This window comes from Hevea brasiliensis, chromosome 4 (assembly GCF_030052815.1).
Source record: "Hevea brasiliensis isolate MT/VB/25A 57/8 chromosome 4, ASM3005281v1, whole genome shotgun sequence".
Taxonomy (NCBI): Eukaryota; Viridiplantae; Streptophyta; class Magnoliopsida; order Malpighiales; family Euphorbiaceae; genus Hevea; species Hevea brasiliensis.
The window spans coordinates 3,045,702-3,067,605 of NC_079496.1; the positions used below are offsets into that span (position 1 = coordinate 3,045,702).

General features: G+C 36.7%; 3 protein-coding genes across 5 annotated transcripts; 2 read left to right on the forward strand and 1 right to left on the reverse strand.

Moving 5' to 3' along the window:
• The first annotated feature begins 5,166 nt into the window (after positions 1-5,166).
• Positions 5,167-6,063, forward strand: LOC110664869 (uncharacterized). Its single transcript, XM_021824740.2, has 3 exons — positions 5,167-5,378; positions 5,500-5,545; positions 5,792-6,063. The coding sequence occupies exons 1-3, from the start codon at positions 5,256-5,258 to the stop codon at positions 5,845-5,847; spliced, it is 225 nt and encodes a 74-aa protein (XP_021680432.2). The 5' UTR covers positions 5,167-5,255; the 3' UTR covers positions 5,848-6,063.
• Positions 6,064-7,614: 1,551 nt separating this feature from the next.
• Positions 7,615-9,458, reverse strand: LOC110664831 (peptide methionine sulfoxide reductase B5). Its single transcript, XM_021824691.2, has 3 exons — positions 9,188-9,458; positions 8,057-8,213; positions 7,615-7,968 (listed from the first exon to the last, which is right to left on the reverse strand). The coding sequence occupies exons 1-3, from the start codon at positions 9,280-9,282 to the stop codon at positions 7,819-7,821; spliced, it is 402 nt and encodes a 133-aa protein (XP_021680383.2). The 5' UTR covers positions 9,283-9,458; the 3' UTR covers positions 7,615-7,818.
• A 516-nt stretch (positions 9,459-9,974) lies between these two features.
• LOC110664832 (SAC3 family protein B) lies at positions 9,975-21,643 on the forward strand. Of its 3 annotated transcripts, none has more exons than XM_021824692.2 (16): positions 9,975-10,385; positions 10,966-11,061; positions 11,205-11,297; positions 11,633-11,866; positions 13,760-13,981; positions 14,386-14,616; positions 14,737-14,993; positions 15,273-15,373; positions 15,491-15,706; positions 17,231-17,458; positions 17,551-17,642; positions 17,728-17,821; positions 18,427-18,519; positions 18,602-19,374; positions 19,451-19,565; positions 19,763-21,643. In XM_021824692.2, exons 1-16 carry the CDS (start codon positions 10,237-10,239, stop codon positions 21,515-21,517), a joined length of 4,749 nt encoding a protein of 1,582 aa, XP_021680384.2. In that variant the 5' UTR covers positions 9,975-10,236; the 3' UTR covers positions 21,518-21,643. The 3 variants fall into 3 exon arrangements, with proteins under 3 accessions (XP_021680384.2, XP_021680385.2, XP_021680386.2); XM_021824693.2 differs by having other exon boundaries at positions 11,208-11,297; XM_021824694.2 differs by lacking the exon at positions 11,205-11,297.
• The last annotated feature ends 261 nt before the right edge of the window (positions 21,644-21,904 follow it).

Consider the following 21,904-nt stretch of genomic DNA (forward strand, 5'->3'; position numbering starts at 1 on the left):
TCTTCTCATTCTTCCTGGACTTCTCCAATTCTTCTTTAGATCATATTAATTGGTATCAGAGCATCGAATCCTAGTTATGGCAGAAGGAACTTGATCACAGGATTTGAGGAAGGAGATATCTGCTTTAGTGTTGGAATCAAAGCACCGTCAGGAGGCTTAATTGCAAGATGTGGTTAATGAGCTGAAATCTTTAATTGCTGGATTGAGTATTCAGCATGCAGAAGTGATGAGTAACAGGGACAGAGCAAGTAATTCACAGGAGCAAGATTCTGGCCTTAATGTGAATTTTAATGCGAATACTTGGGGAAGTAATACTAAGCTAGAATTCCCACGCTTTAGTGGTGAAGGGTTGGAAAGTTGGTTACTAAGGAGTGAATATTTCTTCAAAGTGGGAAGAATTGCTCCAGAAAATAGGGTAAAGGTTGCCGCCTTGCATTTGGAGGGGAAGGCTATCAAATGGCATCAGGGATTTGTTAAGGTGCGTGGTAATGATGCGTACGTGAGTTGGGAAGTCAGGGCTTTGGGTGTAAGATTTGGTAGTCATGCGTTTGATGATCCACTGGCAGAATTGAGGAATCTGAGGTAAACAGAGTCATTGCAAGAATATCTTGACTCCTTTGACGAATTGTACCCAAAGACAGGTATAACAGAAGAGCAAGCTTTATCTTTTTTCCTTTCGGGAATGTGTGATGAATTGCAGATGCCCATACATATGTTTAAGCCCAAAACACTTTCGGAAGCCTATTCTTTAGCTAGGTTACAAGAAATTATTGTTGCTGCTATATAATAAAAGCCTAAAATTGTAACCGAATTACCTACAACCACTACTAATTCTGCAAATTTCAATTTTCATAAGCCAACATTCTCTGCCACAATACAAAATTCTAGCTCTAATAAAACTAGTACAAGTCACAAAGACCAATTTGGTTTACTGCCTACACCCAACATACCCTGACTACCCATGACTCCAAGATTCCCTAGTACTTTAACTAGCAAAGATATAGAGGAAAAGAGGGCTAAGAACCTTTGTTATTGGTGTGATGAGAAATATACACTTGGACATAAATGTAAAAAAAGGCAAGTTTATGTGTTGCAAGTGAAAGAAGTAATTGATGAGGAGGAATTGAAGGCAACATTAGATGGAAATGAAGGTGTGGAAGATACGGTACAGGAAGGGCAGCTTTCTTTAAATGCAATATGGGGTTCTATTGGAAATCAAACAATGATGTTGAAAGGGAATCATAGTAGGAAGAGGTTACACATATTGATAGATGTAGGAAGTACCCATAATTTCCTTAGGGAGAGTTTGGTGAAGCAATTACGGTGTGTTGTTACTAAAGTTTTTGGTATTTGGGTGGAGATAGCAAGTGGAAATGAGTTGAAATGTGAAACAGTGTGTAAGGATTTCCAGTGGACTATGCAGAACCAAAAGTTTGCAGCTGATGTTTATATATTACCATTGGAAAGTTATGATCTTATTTGGGAATTCAATGGTTAAGGACACTTGGTGATATCAAGTGGAATTTTTCTGAACTCACTATGAATTTTAAATTGCAGGGATCAAACCATTCCTTGAAAAGAGAGCATTTTCTTATGTCTAATGAAAGTCTTAATGTTTTTCATGTGCATCACTTAATTGGCCTCTCTTGCAACAGAAGGAAAAGAGACCGTGTTTTTCTCAATTGTATAATGTTCAGGTTCAGCAATACAAGTGGAAAAAGTTATCAGACTTGTTGCAGCAATATTCTGATATTTTTCAGGAACCCCAGGGCCTTCCACCACAAAGGTCACATGATCACAGGATATTACTTAAGCCAGGATCACAACTAGTCAACAGTAAACCTTATTGATATGCTTTTGAATAGAAATCTACTATAGAAGAGATGATTTGGGATATGTTGAAGTCTGGGGTCATTCGGAACAGTAATAGCCCTTATGCAAGTCCTATAGTGTTGGTAAAAAAGGACAATAGTTGGAGAATGTGTATTGATTATAGAAGCTTAAATAATATTACAATTAAAGATAAGTTCCCAATACCCTTGATAGAAGAGTTGTTGGAGGAGTCGGGGCATGCTGTTATCTTTTAAAAAATTGACTTAAGGTCAGGGTACTAGCAAGTGAGGATGCACTTAGATGATGTTCATAAGACTGCCTTTAGAACTCATGAGGGGCATTATGAGTTCTTAGTAATGCCATTTCGTTTGATTAATGCTCCAGCAACTTTTCAGTCTTTAATGAACTCAATTTTTAAGCCATTTCTCAGAAAATTTGTTTTAGTTTTCTTTGATGACATATTGATATATTGTAAGTCAGTTGAAAAACATTTACAACACTTGCAACTTGTCTTACAAACCATGAGAGATCATCAATTGTATGCCAAACTTAGTAAATGTCAGTTTGCTGAGGATCATGTGGAGTACTTGGGCCATGTTATAACAGTTGATGGGGTTTATACAGATCCCAGGAAAGTTCAAGCAATAAGGGATTGGCCTGTACCTCAAACTATTAAACAACTCAGGAGTTTCCTAGGTCTTACAGGCTATTACCGAAGGTTTGTAGTAGGGTGTGGAAGAGTAGCCAAGCCGTTTACTGACTTACTTAAGAAAAATGCTTTTCAATGGAACAAAATGGCTCAGGAAGCATTTCTTCAGTTGAAGTATGTGATGTGTAATGCTCCTGTTTTATCATTGCCAGATTTTTCCAAGCAATTTGTGGTGGAGACAGATGCTTCTGGTGAAGGCATTGGAGTTGTTTTAATACAGGATGGGCACCCTTTGGCTTACATAAGTAAGGCTTTATCTCTTAAAAACCAAGCTTTTTCTACTTATGAAAAAGAGTTACTAGCAATCTTATTTGCCATTAAACACTGGTCACATTATTTGGCTTATAGGCATTTTGTGATTAAAACTGATCACAAAAGCTTGAAATTTCTACTTGAGCAAAAGCTTAACACATCTGCTTAGCATGTATGGCTCACTAAATTATAGCCTTTTGATTATGAGATTCAATATAAAGAAGGCCAAGATAATAATGTGGCTTATGCATTATCCAGAGTTCCATTCATGGGGCTATTTGCTATTTATAGCATATGTTATACCAGATCAATTAATGGCAGCAATACAAAAGACTTGGCAAACTGATTCCATTATGCAGCAACTTATTGCAGAGTTACAAGCTGACAATAAGTCTCACGCTAAGTATACATGGGCTAATAATCAGTTGAGAAGAGAAGGAAAGTTAGTAGTGGGCAATAGTGATGCTTTGAAAACTAAATTACTAAAACTTTACCATAACTCGGCTTTAGGTGGGCATTCTAGTGTCTCTGTTACTAGTAGAAGATTGGCTTATGTTGTTTATTGGAGAGGTCTATGGAGAGATGTGAGGAATTAAGTTAGAAATTGTGTAGTTTGTTAGCAAAATAAGTATAAAACTATTGCTGTTCCAGGTTCCTTGCAGCCTTTACCTCTTCCATAGGGTCTTTTTATAGATATTACTATGGATTTCATTGAGGCACTTCCTAAGTCTCAAGGAAGAACTGTTATTATGGTGGTGGTTGATAGGCTCACTAAGTATGGCCATTTCATTGGTCTCGTTCATCCATTTACTGCAAAAATTGTGGCACAAGCTTTTTTGGACTATGTGTTTAAATTACATGGATTGCCCAATTCAATTGTTTCTAACAGGGACAATGTTTTCACTGGCCTATTTTGGTAAGAGTTCTTTAAGTTACAAGGAGTTGCATTGCATATATCTACGACATATCATCCTCAAATAGATGGCCAATCTGAGGTTGTGAACAGGTGCCTCAAGACTTATCTTCGATGTATGACAGGTCATCTCCCTCATACTTGGTACCAGTGGCTTTCTCTAGCTGAGTTCTGGTATAATTCCTCTTACCATTCCACTATTCAACAATCACCATTTCAAGCACTTTATGGTGTACTTTCACCTATTCACCTTCCTTATTTACTTGGTGAGTCAAATGTGGAGGCTGTGGATATATTCATGAGGGATAGAGAGTCTACAATTGCCTTGCTTAAGTATCATTTGGATAGGGTTGCTACTCGAATGAAGCACTATGCTGAAAGGCATCGTACAGAGAAATAGTACCAAATTGGTGACATGGTGTATCTTAAACTCAAGCCTTTTCTACAATTATCCATGTCTAGATCTCATTCCAAGCTTCATGCTAGATATTATGGCCCTTACAAAATAATTGACCGCATTGGTCTAGTAGCCTATAAACTGCAACTGCCACCTGATGCTCGAATTCATGATGTTTTCCATGTTTCTCTTCTGAAACCATCTTATGCAGATGTGGTGGTTTTCGCTACTTCACCTCCTGGTTCCTCTTTAGCTAGTCCTTACCCATAAGCCATCTTGGATAGAAGGACAGTTAAAAGAGGGAATGTAGCTGCCACTTAGTGGTTGATTCACTGGGTCAATTCTTCACCAGTAGATGCCATTTGGGAATATGCAGATGGTATCCAACTTCGTTTTCCTAATTTTTGTCCTCGAGGACAAGGACATTTTGAAGGGAAGGGTATTGATATGATGTGGAATATTGAGAATAAATAAAGGAAACGGGGCGTTGCAGGGTCGCGTGTGAAGAAAAGCGTGGGATGAATTAGCAATTACAAGGTGTTATTGGAGCTGTTATGAAGTTGTAACGCAAGCGTGTATCTAGGAAGAATTAGTTTTTTGTTAAGCCACTTGTACACGAGTGGTTATTGTACTATAATAGCTGTAATTCTTTTGTTGTAAATCATCTTGATTCTGATGTGAATGAATACAATCCCTTTTCTGATTCTTCTTCTATAGCTTCTTCCCTTTCTTTCTAAATTTCTCTTTTGCATTCTTCTTCTCATTCTTCTTGGACTTCTCTAATTCTTCTCTAGATCATATTACGTAATTATAAATTTGGACTTGAAAAGTGTTGAATATTGTTAGTATGATTCGATCATTGAGTTTAGATTATCTCCACCAAAATGATTTAAATCAATTAGGTTTCTGTTACTTATCTTTTAACTTTTTAATATGAGACTCTAATTAATTATATTAATTTTTTAAAAAAAATAATTTTAATAATATTTAATTAAAATTTTATTTTTTATTATATCAAATATAAACAATAAAAACGAAAACCCTAATATCGCGCAGATTTAAACTATTAATAGAATGGTGGCATATTAGAATCCAAATTCAAGAATACTTTTTCCCTCCCGCTTCTACCACTGTTGGGTTCTTCATCTTCCATGGCCCAATCAGTTCCATTTCCATCGCAGCAGCAGCCAGTGCTTCACCAGAGCGACGCAGATGATGATGACGAGAACGTTAAGCAGCTCAGAGAATGCTCCTCTCTCTATCTTTCCCTACAGGTGTTTCACTAAACAATTACTTTAATAATGAAAATTGAAGAAACTCCAAAACCCAACTCCTAGAAATGGCGTTTCATATTAGTTGCTAATTTGAACTAACCCTCCTTTTTGGGTCTTGTAGGATTGTCTTATTGACAATAATAGGAACTGGAAATCTTGCCAGAGAGGTATGCTATTTTGCTCTTCCATTTTATCCGTTTTGGGGTTGGCCTGATCTGCCTTTGCATTGGCTATATTTCAGATGACCTTTTTTTTTTTTTTTTTTTCCTCTGGGGGGGGTTGTTTTGGGGGCGGGGGTGGGGTGTCTTATGCTATTTTTTTTTCTTTTAATTATTTGGTGTTGAATAATTCTATAGTTTATGATGTTGCTTTGCAAGTTGTTGATGCGTGATGTTTGTTAAAATGCTTAACAGAAGTTCAAGCCTTGAAGGCATGCAATGAGAGGATGAAGAACGATAAAGTGAAGTGAAGATTTTGCGATTAAGAAGCTTCCTAGTTCCTAAAGAAATTACCTCACAATTCCTTTGACTTCAATGATAATTTGTGTGAACATTTAAAATCTGAACTTTAATGTCTTTGTTTCACTGGAAAAGCAGTGTGTGAGTGAGAGCATACTGGTTCTAATTCAATAATAGGATGAATATTTAAGAAATAATAATGTAATAATAAGGTTTATCTCTTCAAATAGTTTAGTCTTGGTTCATATGATCACTTCAATGAGGTGATTACGAGAATGAAATTTAACTATAAATCATATGTTCAAGTCATAGAGAAATACTTTCACCATTACTAGAAATTGAAACAGAAAGGGAAATCAATGTCAAAGTCACATTGGTCCTTACAGCAACATAATCTCCCTATTAAATAATAACTAATGACAACCTTAATTAAATGAAGACTCAAAAAATAAACTTGGTCATCACTATTGACATAAACTGATACGGTGGGAGCTTCTTTTTCTCCAATATTCTGGGCTTCCACTTGCAGCAAGCACTTCAAATTTCCTATGTCCTGCATATAATCAGATAGCAAGCACATTATCAGCCTGAAACTCCAAAACTCAACTACAACTTAGCTGGGAGAAACACCACATGACTTATCAACTGGTTGCAATACTTTACAGATCAACCCTGCTCTCATTGACTTGTATTCTGTGTCTATATCATATAGAAAGAACAACATGAATCGATATTAAGCAGAAATTTTGTTAGTTTAATTGCTTTATTAGAGTAGGCTATGAGAAGCATGCGAGTTTCCAAAGAGTTTGAAATTATGATTTCAGCAAGTGAAATTATACAAGACGTCAGGTGCAGTCCAATTTCTTGGTACGTCTGGTGCAGGCCATGAGTTCAAAACGAAAACATAGATGTGTAAGGATTATTACTTGATATCCACTTCAATTTCTTTTGCAATATTCTTCAAGTGAAACAAAGCTTGGAATGTGAAAATTATATGAAATTGTCCATTAGTCTGATATATCTCTGCAACACGAAATCTCTTTCTTTTTTCATCATATCAAACTAGAACAGCATTATCACACAACATTAAGAAATTCCCACTGTCCGCTGCAATAATGGGCTCGCAGAACTTGTAATGGTGCTTCCTTGAACATAAGTTTTCAATGATAAACATTGATTAGTTACTTCCATCTAACTAATATTTTGCCATGTAGTAATTACTTTTTTTGAACCACTTGATATTTCACAATCATAAAAAAGACTCTAGTACCAATGATCGTTAACTTGTTGCACTATGGCAATTACTATAATATTAGCAAACACCGTAACATTTCGTTAGCAAAGTAGGCGTTCCAAACTGAACTGGTGGTTCCGACCTCAGGACTGAGGATTAAAGACTAGACCAAAAAGTTATCGGATTGACTTCAATTTCAGTTGGTTCAATCCAGTTCATCAAATTCATTATGGTTTGATTATGTTTGATACTCTTTTTTTTAATCTGTTAAAAGTCAAAACAAAAAAGTGTTTTTCCAGAAACAGTACCGAACCAGTTAAAATCAATCAATCAATCTGATTCCAGTCCAATCAGATTCAAGAAAATTCTAGTTAAATCCAAATTTAACCGATTTGGATGTCTAAGTTTGTACGAGCTATATGCGCCGGCAGTACTCCACATTGCACGGCTGTACGGATTTTATAATCTATAATGTTTTAGAATATAATTATATACAATGAAAACAGCTTCTGCAACTATTCAGTACAAGAATGAGCTTGGACAATATTACAAATACGAATTTACAATGGAAGAAGAAACATAGACATGTATCAGCATTTCAATCAGAATTATTTTATTAGGGATTATTCATCACTTTTTACTTGATAGGCTACTGCTCATAGCAGGTGGCAGCTACTCTTTAAATAAACCAGTAGGAACAGAATTTGTCCTTGCATAAGGACAACCTTTAATATCTTCATGTAGAGAATTAATTTGCAGGAATAAACTTGATTGAGATGCTGTTGACACAGTGACGTTCATCTGTAGGAGTCTTGAACCCTTCACCTTTGAAAACATGACCCAAGTGCCCCCCACAAGCTGCACATGTAATCTCAGTTCTCCTCCCATCTGGGTCTGGCTGAAATATATCCATTGTTTCCATTTTCATTAAACCCAACCAAGGGCATTCAAGTTTCAACTAAATGAAAGAACAAAGAGCAACTCACGGTACCATTTATAGCTCCAGGAAGACCTTCATAGACATTAGGCCAACCACAACCAGAGTCAAATTTGGCAGCTGATTTGTAGAGTGGTGTCCCACAACCAGCACAATTGCACACTCCTTCACCAAAGAACTTATCGTATTCTCCTGTGAATTTCAATCTGTATCAACACAGCCACAGTAAGTGATACAAAGATCTGATTAACCTACATTTCCAAAAGGTCTGAGACAGGCTGCCATGAGAATGTGAGCATAATATGTCATAATTATGAATTAATCATTTAAATCTACAGATTCATTACTAGCATTCAAGAGGAATAATCAAAACAAATAAATCAAACTATGGTAAGAGCCAATGATGACAGTAGCAATATAGAAGCAAATTGTTAAATCCCTTCAAATTGGTGTTCTAGTGAACACCTATGCATGATACATACAGTTGTAACAGTTCCTAGAATATTCCAAGTATTTATTTTGGGGGGTTCAATGGGCTCCAGATGAGATTCGAGCTCAAGATTGAAGACAACTCGAGTAACATTGAAACACAACTCATCAATGAACATCTATATTATTGTTCAGAATTCAGAAATTAATTCAGTTCATCATTTAAGCAAACAAAGGGAGATATTTGGTAGTCTAGACAGATTCCAAACACAAGCATACAGAGGTGTCATGTGGGCATGTTTCAAACTCTCATAAAGGCGAAAACATGAAGTGTGATTTAGATTTACAAACAGAATCAAATTTCCTGACAAGAAAAAAAAAATTGAATCAAATAAAACAGTTGTAAGATCTGCAAGAGAAATGAAACAATTCATCAAAACTTCCATCATTTCCATTGTTGTACAAAAAAAAAAGTTCAATTTTCACATGCAAATTGAATTGAAGCAGCCAAGCCATATCACAAGAATCCCACCAACCAAGAAGCCAAAAATCAACAATCTCTACGTCTAGCAAAAAAGCAAGCAATAACTAGTTTTGACTACATTGACGAACTCAAAATCATGGGTCAAATAATCCAAATGTCAGTAATTCGACTGAAATTTCAAAGTTGAAAATAGTCAAACATCAATAGACTAATTGTTTTAGCAACTAATGATCAAATAATTGAAGATAGGAAAAAATTGGGATTTACTCAGTTCCTTTCTCCCGGAGAATAGGAAATTGCTCGGGAGAGAGAATAGCCCGCCACTCTTCCTCAGTCTTTTGAATCGAAGCTGGTGCAGCCATCGTCACGTATCTACCTTTCTCTTCCCTTCCAAGAGACTGGACTCGATCACTCGACCGGAACCCAAATGCTACTGGGGTGATTTTCCTTCTTTATTTTCTTTAGTACAGGAGCTAGCAATGGTGTGCATTGTTGGGTTACAGTGGAATATACGAGTTTGAATCGATTAAATTTGATTATTTTGATAAAAGGTAAGTTTACTGGTTTGATTATTTGCAATTGGTTTCAGTAAATTCAAATTCATTGAAACCAAAATTAATATTAGATTGGCCTCAATTATTTTGAATTAAGCTAAAATTAATTGTAATAAATAAAAAAATTTTAATTATTAAATTTAATTAAAATTATTTAATTTAAAAATAAATTAAAATCAAAAGACCTTTCAATTGTATTCATAATAATACAAATTTTATTTTTAATATTTTAAAAAAATTATTTTTTAAAATAAAATTGTACATATATTGAATATATTTTATAATTTACATAATTTTTTATCTGCAAATAAAATAAATTTTTTTTCCTCTTTTTCATAATTTTTTTAAATAAATAAATAAACTTAATTTATTTACTACTTTCTTAGTAATTCGATATTCTAATAAAAGTTAATTTATAATATAATTTCTCATGGTATACCACTAATTACCACGTGTCGCGAAATTTTTGCAGGCAATGTTGTTATGGTTCATACGACATAAAATACAGAATACTATTGCACTTCAGCCGCTATTGCCTTACTATGGCGGACGGTAGCCGACGCCGAGGGATTAAAGCGATGTCGTATAGATTCTGAAATCATTCGCTTACAGCTTACTGTTGCTACTAGGATCTGGCTTCGATTCAATTCAAACGACGGAGTTTCAGAAAAGCGTCACCCGCTGCCCTTTCTGTATTCGCGCAGAGAGAACCAAATATTTATCGATCGATTTATAGAAGAAGCAGCAGAAGCAGGAGGAGCAATGTCGGGGTTCGGAAAGCAGTCAGGACCACAAGGACCGACGTCATCACAAACATCGCGTTTTGGGAACTTTGCTCGCCTTCCTTCCCCTTCTCCTCTTCCTCCTCAATCAACTCCCTTTCCCCATTCTAGCCCCGTGCGAGCTTCTAGGTACTCTCTTTTGCTTTCTTTTCGAATGTATCCTCAAAACGTAGCTGTGCAGATTTTGTTTTCCTATTCGCATTGTTTTATTAGTTTTTGAAAAGAAAAGTTATTTGCTTTACTCCCCTTTATCGTATCAGTTTGTGCTTAAATAACGCAACTTCTTGATTGAAAGATTTAAAAATGAGTATTGGGATTCATACATGGGTTTTGCTTTACTTCAATGTTCAAGAAACTGGCTTTTTGCCGTTTTGTGTGAATTTAGTGGGCTAATTGCACTTCTACGGTCGGTTTCATTCTCTCGATTGTCGTTTCTTCTGGCCACGAATCTGATTTCGCGATCGATATCGAGATTCTTGTTCCAGTTGGATCTTAAAGTTGATTTTGAGTGATGGTGTTGTAGTTGTATGTCAATTGCTATTTTTTGAACTGAGTTTACGTCTTGATTTTGGTGGATTTGCCATTTCAACAATCAATGATCATATTCTTCACTAATTGGTGTATAATTTCAGGCATTGATACATGTTTATTGTGATTTTCTGGTAGTTTGTGTGAGTTTATGCAATTGGTTCTGAATTTTTGATCCCAGGGGTCCTGTAGCTACAGAGAGAGTGCTGTCACCGCCATTGTCTTATGAAACCTCCAGTCTTGCAGCTAGTGCTTCCCAGTCTGCTGGAATTCCTAGGTAATGACACATTAAAATCTATTATCTTTATCCTTATTTCCCTTGTTTTTCCAAAAATCCTGTTTGGTCATACAATAGCAGGTGAGCTTACTATTTTGTCATAGTTAATGCCTTAATGGAACTGGAGGATTTTCTTTTGGTAGTAGGAGACCTGAAGGTCTTGAAAGAGTGCGCTCACCTCCTTTGTCCTTTGAAAGCACCCATCCTGTTGCATATCCATATTTTGGAGCCCGCAGGTGAAAACCATGTTCCATAGCTTGTGTTTAAGTTTAATCGTTTCTCTAACAGCATGATACAGTGCAAGCTGGTTTGTTTCTATTAAAAATTTAAAATGCATGTTGGTATAATGTTATTTGGTAGTGACACATGTTATTGTTGCTGGGAACCAAACACACGTACAGCTAAGAATATTCTTGGCCTGTGAGAGATCTTGTATCTCAGACATGACTAAACAAATTCTTATGTTTTTTCATTTAAAAATTGTGAACTATAGTCACCGTGTTTGTGAAATAAGTCTTACAATGTGAGGTATCTTGGAAAGCCTACTGATCACTTTTTACTCTCTTCTCAGGCCAGCTTTGTTGCCTTCTCAATGGGTTAATGATCAGAGTTCTTTTTCCAAGGATGATGACCAGACAAATCTGCGGCCTTCTGCAGTCACTTCATTTGTTGCTTCACGGAATTCTGGAACTAGTGTCACAGCTAAGATTTCTAGATTTCCTGAGTTAAAGAGGACCAGATCACCTCCTTCACAAGCTTCTGATGAAGATATTTCTAGAAATTCCAGACAAACTTTCTTTCAAAGGTAAAGTCATTTTCACAGTCTATAAGCATTTATATACTTTCATCAATGTATGTGGTGCATTGAAATTTAATTCTTTTAGTTGCAATTTGCAACAGATTTTACTTGGAAACTGTTGCCTTTTTGTCTAATTAGACTAATTTTGAGAACCATGTTTTGGATAAATTTATCAGTTGATCCTTAAACTTAGATTGTTGTAACGGTACAGTCCTTAAACTTCAATTTATAACATGAAACCCCTTCAACTTTAATGTTTTGCACAACAAAACCCTTTTGACCTAAGATAACCAGTTCTTGGGTATTCAACTCAGTTTACAGAAAAAGAAAAAGGAAATGACTTAGATGTCTTCATCATCTTCCTCTAGAGCTTCTCATTTAGCCCACTCTTTCACTCTGCCTCTGCTCCAAAGTCTATTGATCATTTTCTAGTTAAACTGAACCTTTCATTTTGTCAATTAAAAATCTTCCATGGGATTTAAGAATTAAAGAAGATACAAATGAAAGAAAATTGCAAATTGCAGAATTATAAATCAATAGGAAAGGAACATTTGTCTTTGTCTTTATATTCAGTTCGTCTCTCTCTTCTTCTTCTATCTCTCTATCTCTCCATAGTCGAAGTTGGAATTGATGTCGACAGTAACTATTTCATGGGGCGAAGATGCAGGTGAGGACATAATATTTCCATTAGCATAAACCACACAATGTGAAATTGAGTCTCCAATGAACTGATTTGCACATTCTTGGCATGTAATGGAATGTGAAGGAACCATGAAATCCACCAAACAACACAAACATGGTATATCAATCATAACAATCACCACTAAAAGACGTTTATAGTGGTTAAATTACACATAATCATCTAGACATAGCAATTACAAATCTTAACATCAGTCATACACACAGAAAGAGCAGAAATTAAAAACCCTAATAATTCAAGGGAAATAATCTAAAAAAATAATAATAAGCATCCTTTCTATTTCTTAGAGATTGGATCATTAGGATCCTCTTTAACTTTTGCTTCAGCTCCATCATCAATCACCTTCTCCCTCTCCTTTTTCATCTCTTAAGCACTACCAATTCATTTTTGAAAGCACTGAAGTCTTTGCTGATGGAAGAATCAACAGCTTCAGTGGAAACATCGGCAGGAGAGAAACTGATGCAAATACTCCCAATCAGCGCTTATGTCCCTTAGATTTTGAAAGCATCTGGCACACCTCCGTTGGAGAAGTCAGGAGTCGACGAAGAACCGTTGGGATGCAAAGAGAGCAGCGAAATCAGGGATGAGTTGGTGTCAAAATCTGATTTGATGGGGTTAGTAGGTGATTGGAATAGATAGGCATGTTTTCGTTGTAAGGTTAGGGGATTTGGGGATGCTGCTGTGGTAGGTAAGCATTTTAGGAAGTTCTTCCACAAGATGGTGAACATGTTTAAGAGTCAAAGGGAGAGAGAGAGAGAGAGAGAGAGAGAGAGAGGTAGTGAGCATGATGAGGGAGGGGCAAAAAAGTCATTTTGATTTTTTTTTTAAATTTTAAATTTATGTTATCAGCCATTTTACTGAAAAACTGGCTATTCTAGGGAAGGAGGATCTTTGTGTTAATTGAATTAAAGTTGAGGGAGTTTTATATTACAAATTAAAGTTTAGGACTCTGTTGTTACAGCACCTTAAGTTCAAGGACAATAGATAAATTTATCCACCATGTTTTTGGTTTGAGGCTTTATGATTAATGGTGAACCATTATCTTTGTACTGTTGAGCCTTGATATCATTTGTTTAAATGCCATTCATGAATGCGCCTTTTTATCTGGTGCTGATCACATAACATCAAATATACATATTCTACTCCTGCTAACTTTACCCAGAGTTTTTCTTTAAGGTGTGCTTTTATTTGTAATGCAGGCCTGCTTTATCTCCATCTGCATGGGATAATCAGCACAAGTTGGTGAATAATTATCCCAATCTATTGGCTCATCAAGACCAATCCCTAGTCTCTCCATTTGTAGGCTCTCATGGTTCTGCAAGAAGTTTTATGAATGATGTTGTAGATGTCCATGTGCCAAAGCAAACTAGGTCACCACCTATATCACCTGCAAATGGAGTTTTCCAGAAGGAATCTAGAAGGTAATTTACAAATATGCACGATTAAAATTCTTATTTATTTATTTTGTTTAATTTCCTTTGATGAGATGTCTGCTATCAATATGTTAAAGCTGCATGGTGATGAGTTTCTAAATTAGCCTCTTGAAGACAAGAACACAGGGGGCATTCATATTCTGGCTCCAATAATATATGAAAATTCTGTCCAACAGATAGCAAAATAACTCTTTGGACAACCCTGTGAATTCAGAAAGAGTAGAAGAGAATTAAGAAACCTTGAAGGAGGTATCTGTAAAAACTTTATGGTGTATTAAAAAGAGAATATTGTTACGCGAAATTTGGACATTCCACAAGTCTTTGGTTGTTTTTTATGGGAAACTAGTGCTTCTATATATCTGAATGAGCCCATTACATCTTTACTTTGCCAGGTCCTCCACATCTCCTCCTAGTTTGGGTGCTAGGTCAAATGTTCTTTCCAGTACATCTGATTCTCAAATTCCTCAAAGAACCTCTCCAACTGCAAACATTGTTGCTGTTGATGCTGCTCCCACCAGGACCACCAACTACTCTGTTGCAAAAAGAACAAGGTCACCTCCATTGCCTGCTCCTGATAAAGCATTTCAGGGAAACTCTTATTCCTATCAAGATGGTGCTGAACGGTAACAATTTTTGGTGCTTGGATTCCAGTAATTTTATGACTATTTAATCCATTGCCAGTTCAGTTGTTAAGTTCAGTTTAAAAAATTGAGTTTATTAAGTTTTTGACATGCAAAATGTAGAGAGATTCAAGCCAAGGCAAAGCGATTAGCTCGCTTTAAGGAAGAATTAAGTGAAAGTTTTGAAAATAGACCAGATATTGCTGAAAAAAAGGTTTCCGCAAGTGGACGTGAGCAGTCTATAGTGGAAAGGCAAAAATTAGTTGGAAGTCACTCCATGGAATCAGCAGGGGATTTCTCCAATGGCATTATTTCTTCTGATTGTGATGGCTTAGAAAGCTCCACTGTTATTATTGGGTTGTGTCCAGATATGTGCCCTGGTATGGCTCTCAATTGCTCAGTCTAGAAGGAGTCTCATAATAGAATGACGTCCAATTGCATCATTTGAGTTTATACGAATTTTGATTAAGATGAGATTTCCTTGTCATTTGGCTGTGAGAAGAAACTGTTATTCTGAAAGCTGAAGGAATTTGAATGTGCCTTATCCTGGGCATTTAATTTACTAGAATCATGAACAAACCAGTTGGCATCTGTTTTATGAGTCTGTCTGAAACTGCTGTAATTTTTGATGTGGTATATAATCTGCATCTATGTTTCAGAGTCAGAAAGGGGTGAACGAGAAAGGAAAGGGGATCTTGACCAGTATGAACGCTTGGATGGCGATAGAAATCAAACAAACAAATTTATTGCTGTTAAGAAGGTGCCTTTTTTGTCACCTCTCATTTCTCTGATTAATATGGTTTTTGTGTTCATCATACTACATTTGATTGTTTATTTGAGTCAATATGATAAATGACTCTTTGTTGTTTTTCTGCAGTATAATAGAACAGCAGAAAGGGAAGCAAGTCTTATACGTCCGATGCCTGTCCTGCAGAAGACTATTGATTATCTGCTCAATTTGCTAGATCAGCCTTACGATGATAGGTTTCTAGGCATATATAATTTCTTGTGGGATAGGATGAGAGCAATCCGAATGGATCTGCGGATGCAGCACATTTTCAACCAGGAGGCAATAACCATGTTGGAGCAAATGGTTTGTCTTCATCACGCTGGTCTTTACTTAGTATCTAAACTTTAGCATCACTTGTGAACAATGCCTGCAACCATATAGACGGAAATGAGTGCTTGTTACTAATTATGGTGTGGATGTGCTTTGAAACCCCTTGAATGGCCTTTTTATCTGAATGATAATTCCTTTGAGGTGATTCATTGTGTTGCTCTGGCATAAGGAGTGTTACTCCCTGGGTTTTAAATGACAAAATGTGCAGTGATTGGATTGTTGTGGATTTTCTTACAAAGTTTGCAAAATGGTTGATGTCAACATTAAACCAAGAATTTAACTAAAACAAATATTAAAAGATTCTAGGGTTAAGAGTGGAAGAAAAGTGGGAGCTGAGTTTTTGGGTGAGGGTTCCATAGCTTGTTGGCAAGAAAAGAAACGAGTAAAACAAAAATCATCTGGACAGCTTTTCTTGGGGTAAAGGCTGCTATGGATCTGTGAAATGCTTTGTATGGCCATTATGGCTGTTACAGGGCAATATTGGCGCATTTTGGTGTGATTAAAAATCACAAACTGAAAATGCTGAATATTGTAATGGCTTCCTGAACTCTTATTACATTATGGCTAATGTTCAAAACCTTGGTTACTCATGTAGTTAATTGCTGAAATCGTCTTGGTACAGCAGCATATATCTTCTTTATAGTGATTGTAAAATTTGCTCTTCATGCTATTGTTTTCAATGTGCTGTGCGCTTGCAAGCAAACTGACTACATATTTCAATGGAACTCTTTTTCCATTGGCTAGGTGGCTCCATGGCTATAAACATCAGCTAAAGTTGGTTAGTTTACAATGTTTTGCAAGGCGCCAACAGGGGAAGTGCTTTTAGTCCTTTGGGCCTTGGAAATGTGCATTCACTTAAGTGCACTTGAGGTGCCTCTTGTCTGAACAAATGGATTTGGTGATACTTCTGGGGTTTTCAAAAAATAATGATAATTTTGGCATGGTAGAGTATGCCCAAGTGGTTCATTGCATTGTTATGAAGCTGAAATCTCTAGAAATGTTATGATGGTAATAAAATGGCTAATTTATATTAGTGCCTCATACTTTAAATATTACAATGATTTGTCCATAAGAAAATGTTACCCTGGCAATAAGGCAACTATTGTATTGTGATGCAATGAATGAATACTGCAAGAACATAAAATGTTGTGCTTCAATTTTATATGGTTTGATAATTATTTGCTTAATTGCATTGATTGCTATTTTTTTGTTAGATTGGAGTTTTAAGAAACTTAAATAGCCTGGTGGCGTGTGCTTATATCCTATATGTGATAGCTAACAGGCCAAATAAACTAGTATTCTGATATATTTGAGCTATTCTAATAGGCCAACTAACTAATGCATCTTGTTACACTTGTTTCTATTGATTTATCTTTGTTTCAGCATTGAAATCTGTTGAGCCATTTTTATTATTGGACAATGTGCATTATTTATGCATGGAGCATGATCTTATTATTCTGTTGACTAAATGCTGCTGTTGATCAACTCTGATGTCAGATACGGCTTCATATAATTGCTATGCACGAGTTGTGTGAATACACGAAAGGAGAGGGTTTTTCTGAGGGATTTGATGCACACCTAAATATTGAACAGATGAACAAGACTTCAGTCGAACTGTTTCAAATGTATGATGACCACAGGAAGAAAGGAATTAATGTTCCAACAGAACAAGAATTTCGTGGTTATTATGCGCTTCTGAAACTAGACAAGCATCCTGGATATAAAGTAAGTCATATGCAGTAGCAAGTAGCAACTAGGTTTTACAGGTTACATTTAGCATTGTAGCATTGGTTGTAAAAGTAAACACTTCCTACTAGGTTGAACCTGCAGAGCTGTCTCTGGATCTTGCAAAGATGTCTCCAGAGATAAGGCAAACCCCGGAAGTGCTATTTGCTCGTGATGTAGCAAGGTAGTTACGTCTCCCCAAAGTATTATGGTGCTAACGTGTTACAGTATAAACTTGATCTCATAATTGATGTGGTTGGCTGCTCCAGGGCCTGTAGAACTGGTAATTTTGTTGCCTTCTTTCGACTTGCAAGAAAGGCAAGATACCTTCAATCATGCTTAATGCATGCCCACTTTGCAAAGGTATGAATAACTATTATTATCAAAGTACTGAGTTGGTATGCCATTAATATTGATTTTCTTGATAAAATAAATATCAGCTAATCTGCTACTCATCAATGCTCCTTAAGTCTCATATTCAGTTGTTAATAAATGGAGAACATAACAGACATCCAATTGTGTTAACTTGCTAATTTGGACAGAAGGAAATCTGAGGCAGATTATGAGCAATAGAAGCAATCACTTGTGCATTTGGCTCATATTGTTAACTTTGCTTGCATGTGTAAGCACATGACATGTATCAAAAATAACATTTTTTTAGAGTGGTATGATACTCTCATTTCATGTTATTTATCAGATATCATTTTGTCTATGTATTCTGAAAACATAACCTGCCAATCATTTCATTAAGTTAACTGCTGTTATTTATTGATTGCCAAACCATCATAAAATGCTGAAGTAAGGGGATCCTACTTCCAGGAGACCATATTAACATGTCTTCTATGTTTTAGCTTTCACCTTTGTGCTGCTTTGTTTTTGGATTCATTTACGTGACCATGCAATTGTAAACACAGACAGATATTTAGTAATGTTGTCTCATGCCCCATGCATTTTGTTATTTTGATCAGTTACGAACTCAGGCACTTGCTTCTTTGCACTGTGGTCTACAAAATAATCAGGGTCTCCCTGTTGCCCAGGTTGCCAATTGGCTTGCAATGGAGGTAGCTTTTTATTTTGCATGAGTTTTCATTTTTATTTACTTCGCAAGTAAGTTCATACTCTTTTTCTTTGATGTTGAAATAGGAAGAAGACATTGAAAGCCTTTTAGAACATCATGGGTTTCTTATAAAGGAATTTGAAGAGCCATATATGGTAAAGGAAGGCCCATATCTCAATGGTGACCAGGACTACCCTACCAAGCGTTCAAAGCTAGTTCATCTGAAAATTTCTAGAAGGATGGTTGATGATGTGTCACCTATTTCTCAAGTGGTATCCTTAACTGCCCAAGCATCCAAAGAAATTCAGCTGCCAACAGTCCACAAGCATGACAAGAAAGCTGTTGCTTCTACTTTTGTGGAGAGGAAGAGTTTAATCCATGAAGTTGATGAAGAAATGCCTGATTCTGAAGTTGTTTCATCTCCAAAAGTTGGTACACTATTGGAGCCAATAATTGATAAGTCAAAAGTTGGTCAACAAAGTCAAGAAGATCGGGTGGAAGGTGCCTACTTCTCTAAATGGGGCTTCTCTTCGGTCCATAATCCCCCTGTATCTCTGCCAGCTAAATTTAATGAGGTAGAGAAACCCAATGGTGATATCCTTTCCAGCGTCTCTGCTGAGAAGAATATGCTATCAGGCATGGAAGGTGTGCCACTGCAAGTTGTGTCAAGAACCTCTTTGCAGGAGAGATCCCCAAGTGCTAAATATGGTTATGCTGTGGAAGATAAGGTCCCTGTGTTTTCTAATGACACAAAGGATGAAGAACCTCCTGATATATATGAAGAAAAGGAAAATGATGAAGCTATGGAAAATTACAATGATGAAGAAGTTGCTCAGGCAAAGCTCAAGCTGATCATCAGGTTTGTCACTTCAACTACTTAGCTCTGAGTTGTGGTTGTCTATATATTAATTTTTTCACATTTTGTTTACTGTCAGATTATGGAGGCGGCGTGCTTCAAAACAAAGGGAATTGCGTGAGCAAAAGCAGATAGTAGCAAATGCTGCACTGAGTTCATTGTCATTGGGACCACCAATTCGAAAGGCTAAAGATGTAAGCATTTTAATTTTTGTGGTTTCAAGTTTACATGCTACCATTTCTTATTCATTTCTTTACATTTGTGAATTGGTCTTTATCTGCAAAATTATTTTATTCAAGTACTTCTCCGTTACATCATTTCCTATGCAAGCGAATCTCTTTTCAGTGATTTACCTTTACCTTTTTTTTTTTTGGGTTCCTTTCCAACATAGCAACTGAGCACTGCTGGTGAGTTTGATATTGAGCATGTTATGAGGAAGAGATATGAAAAACATAAACAATCATGGTCAAGCCTCAATGTTTCTGATGTCGTTGCGGATACACTTGGCAAAAGAAATCCTGCTGTTAGATGCCTATGCTGGAAAATTGTTTTGTATTCTCAGATAAACAATCAAGCAGAAAAAGTGGTGGCAGTGGGCCCATGGTTGCTTTCAAAGATCATGCCTTCTAAAAATGATGATGATGATGATCTGCTAATTTCATCTTCTGGCATGTCAATATGGAAAAAATGGGTTCCCAGCCTATCTGTTAGTGACCTGACCTGTTGCTTATCAGTTGTTAGGGATGCTAAATTTGGTAATTTGAATGAGACAATAGATGGTGCAAGTGCGATTTTGTACGTTGTATCTGAGAGCATCCCATGGAACGTGCAGAAAGCCCAGTTTCAGAACCTGCTCATGTCAATACCTTCTGATTCCGGCTTGCCCCTCCTGGTCTTATGTGGCTCTTATAATAAAGAGGTTCAAGATCCTTCCTCCACTATAGTCAGTGAATTAGGTCTCCATGACATTGAAAAATCACGGATAAGTAGCTTTCTGGTTGTTTTTCTTGCTGGAGATAAAGAGAAGGAATACTCCGATGGTTTTTTCAGTGATGAAAAATTAAGGGAAGGACTACAGTGGCTGGCTAGTGAATCACCCATACAACCTGATATTCACTGCATAAAGACTCGTGAACTGATTCTAACCCGCTTGAATCCCTCGCTGGGTGTCCTTGAAAGGAGGAGTGATCATGAATTAGATCCAAATCACTGTATTTCAGCCTTCAATGAATCCTTGGATTGGTCTCTGGGGGAAATTTCTGCTGCTGCCAAATCAAACCCCATCAGTTGGCCTTGTCCTGAGATTTCTTTGCTACAGGATTCCTGTGATGAGCATATAGTGGTGAAGTGGTACTTGCCAAGCATAGGGTGGAGCTCAGCAGCAAGAATTGAACCACTTATGTCCGCGCTAAGGGAATGTAAACTCCCTGCTTTTCCCGACGATATATCCTGGTCTGGTGTAGGTGCTAAATCAGTTGAAGAGATTGAGAACCTGAGATCACAACTTGAGAATTGCTTGATCCGATACATGACTCAATCAAGTGGAATGATGACATTTAACTTAGCAATAAAAGAGGCACAGGTAATGCTGCAAAAAAGTGCTCGACTTGAGCTCCATGACTCGTGCTACTATATTATTCCAAAGTGGATCTCAGTTTTCAGACGGATCTTTAATTGGCGGTTGACAAGTTTATCCAATGGTGCAGTCTCTTCCGCCTATATTTTAAGGCATCATCATGTTGATCCGACTCCACTTATTATTGATGAGTTTGTGCCAGAAGGAAATGTAGCTATGCCTTACATAAATCAACCCTCTTTAGATGAAATAATTGTTGGCTGTACTCCATTTCTACCAATAAGGGGTCAGCCACAGCTGGAAGCTTTTCAACCTCTGCAAGGGACAGTCTCAAACGGTGGGGTTTGGGGGGCTGTTAGAACAAATGACTTGACGGAGAATGAAAGGACTTCTGCACAGTTTTTTGTCACAGATAATATTGATCATGTAACCAGGGGACTAAACACTGCCGGTGCTGAAGCGACGGGTGCTGGCAAAACTGCTAAAGAAGCTGACAAATTAAGTAAGTTGTTGGAACAGTGTAACATATTGCAAAATTCCATAGAGGAGAAACTTTACATTTATTTCTGAGAATGTAGGAACGAGTTTGTTCTTTGTATATATCCTCAATTCGAGAGGAGAGGTGGCCAACTCTACTATTGTAGTGATGTACTCTCATAAAAGGAAATAGTAAGAGCTCCATTTTGTTTTAGCAAACGAGAAGCAGAACCTCTCCCTCCATCTCCCTTGTTGGCAATTAAACTACCCTAAAAGGAAATAAGATAAATTTATGAATGCACACAAGCGCAAATTAATTCTTCTTTTCCTTCCATGATACTACGACTCATTGAGCTTGTACAGCTTATGCACACACACGCACAAAGCATGCCAACCATTGGATTGGATAGGACACAATTTCGTTGAATTATCATTTCACCTCATAAATCATCAGCTAACCAAAAAGGAGGGAGGGGGGAG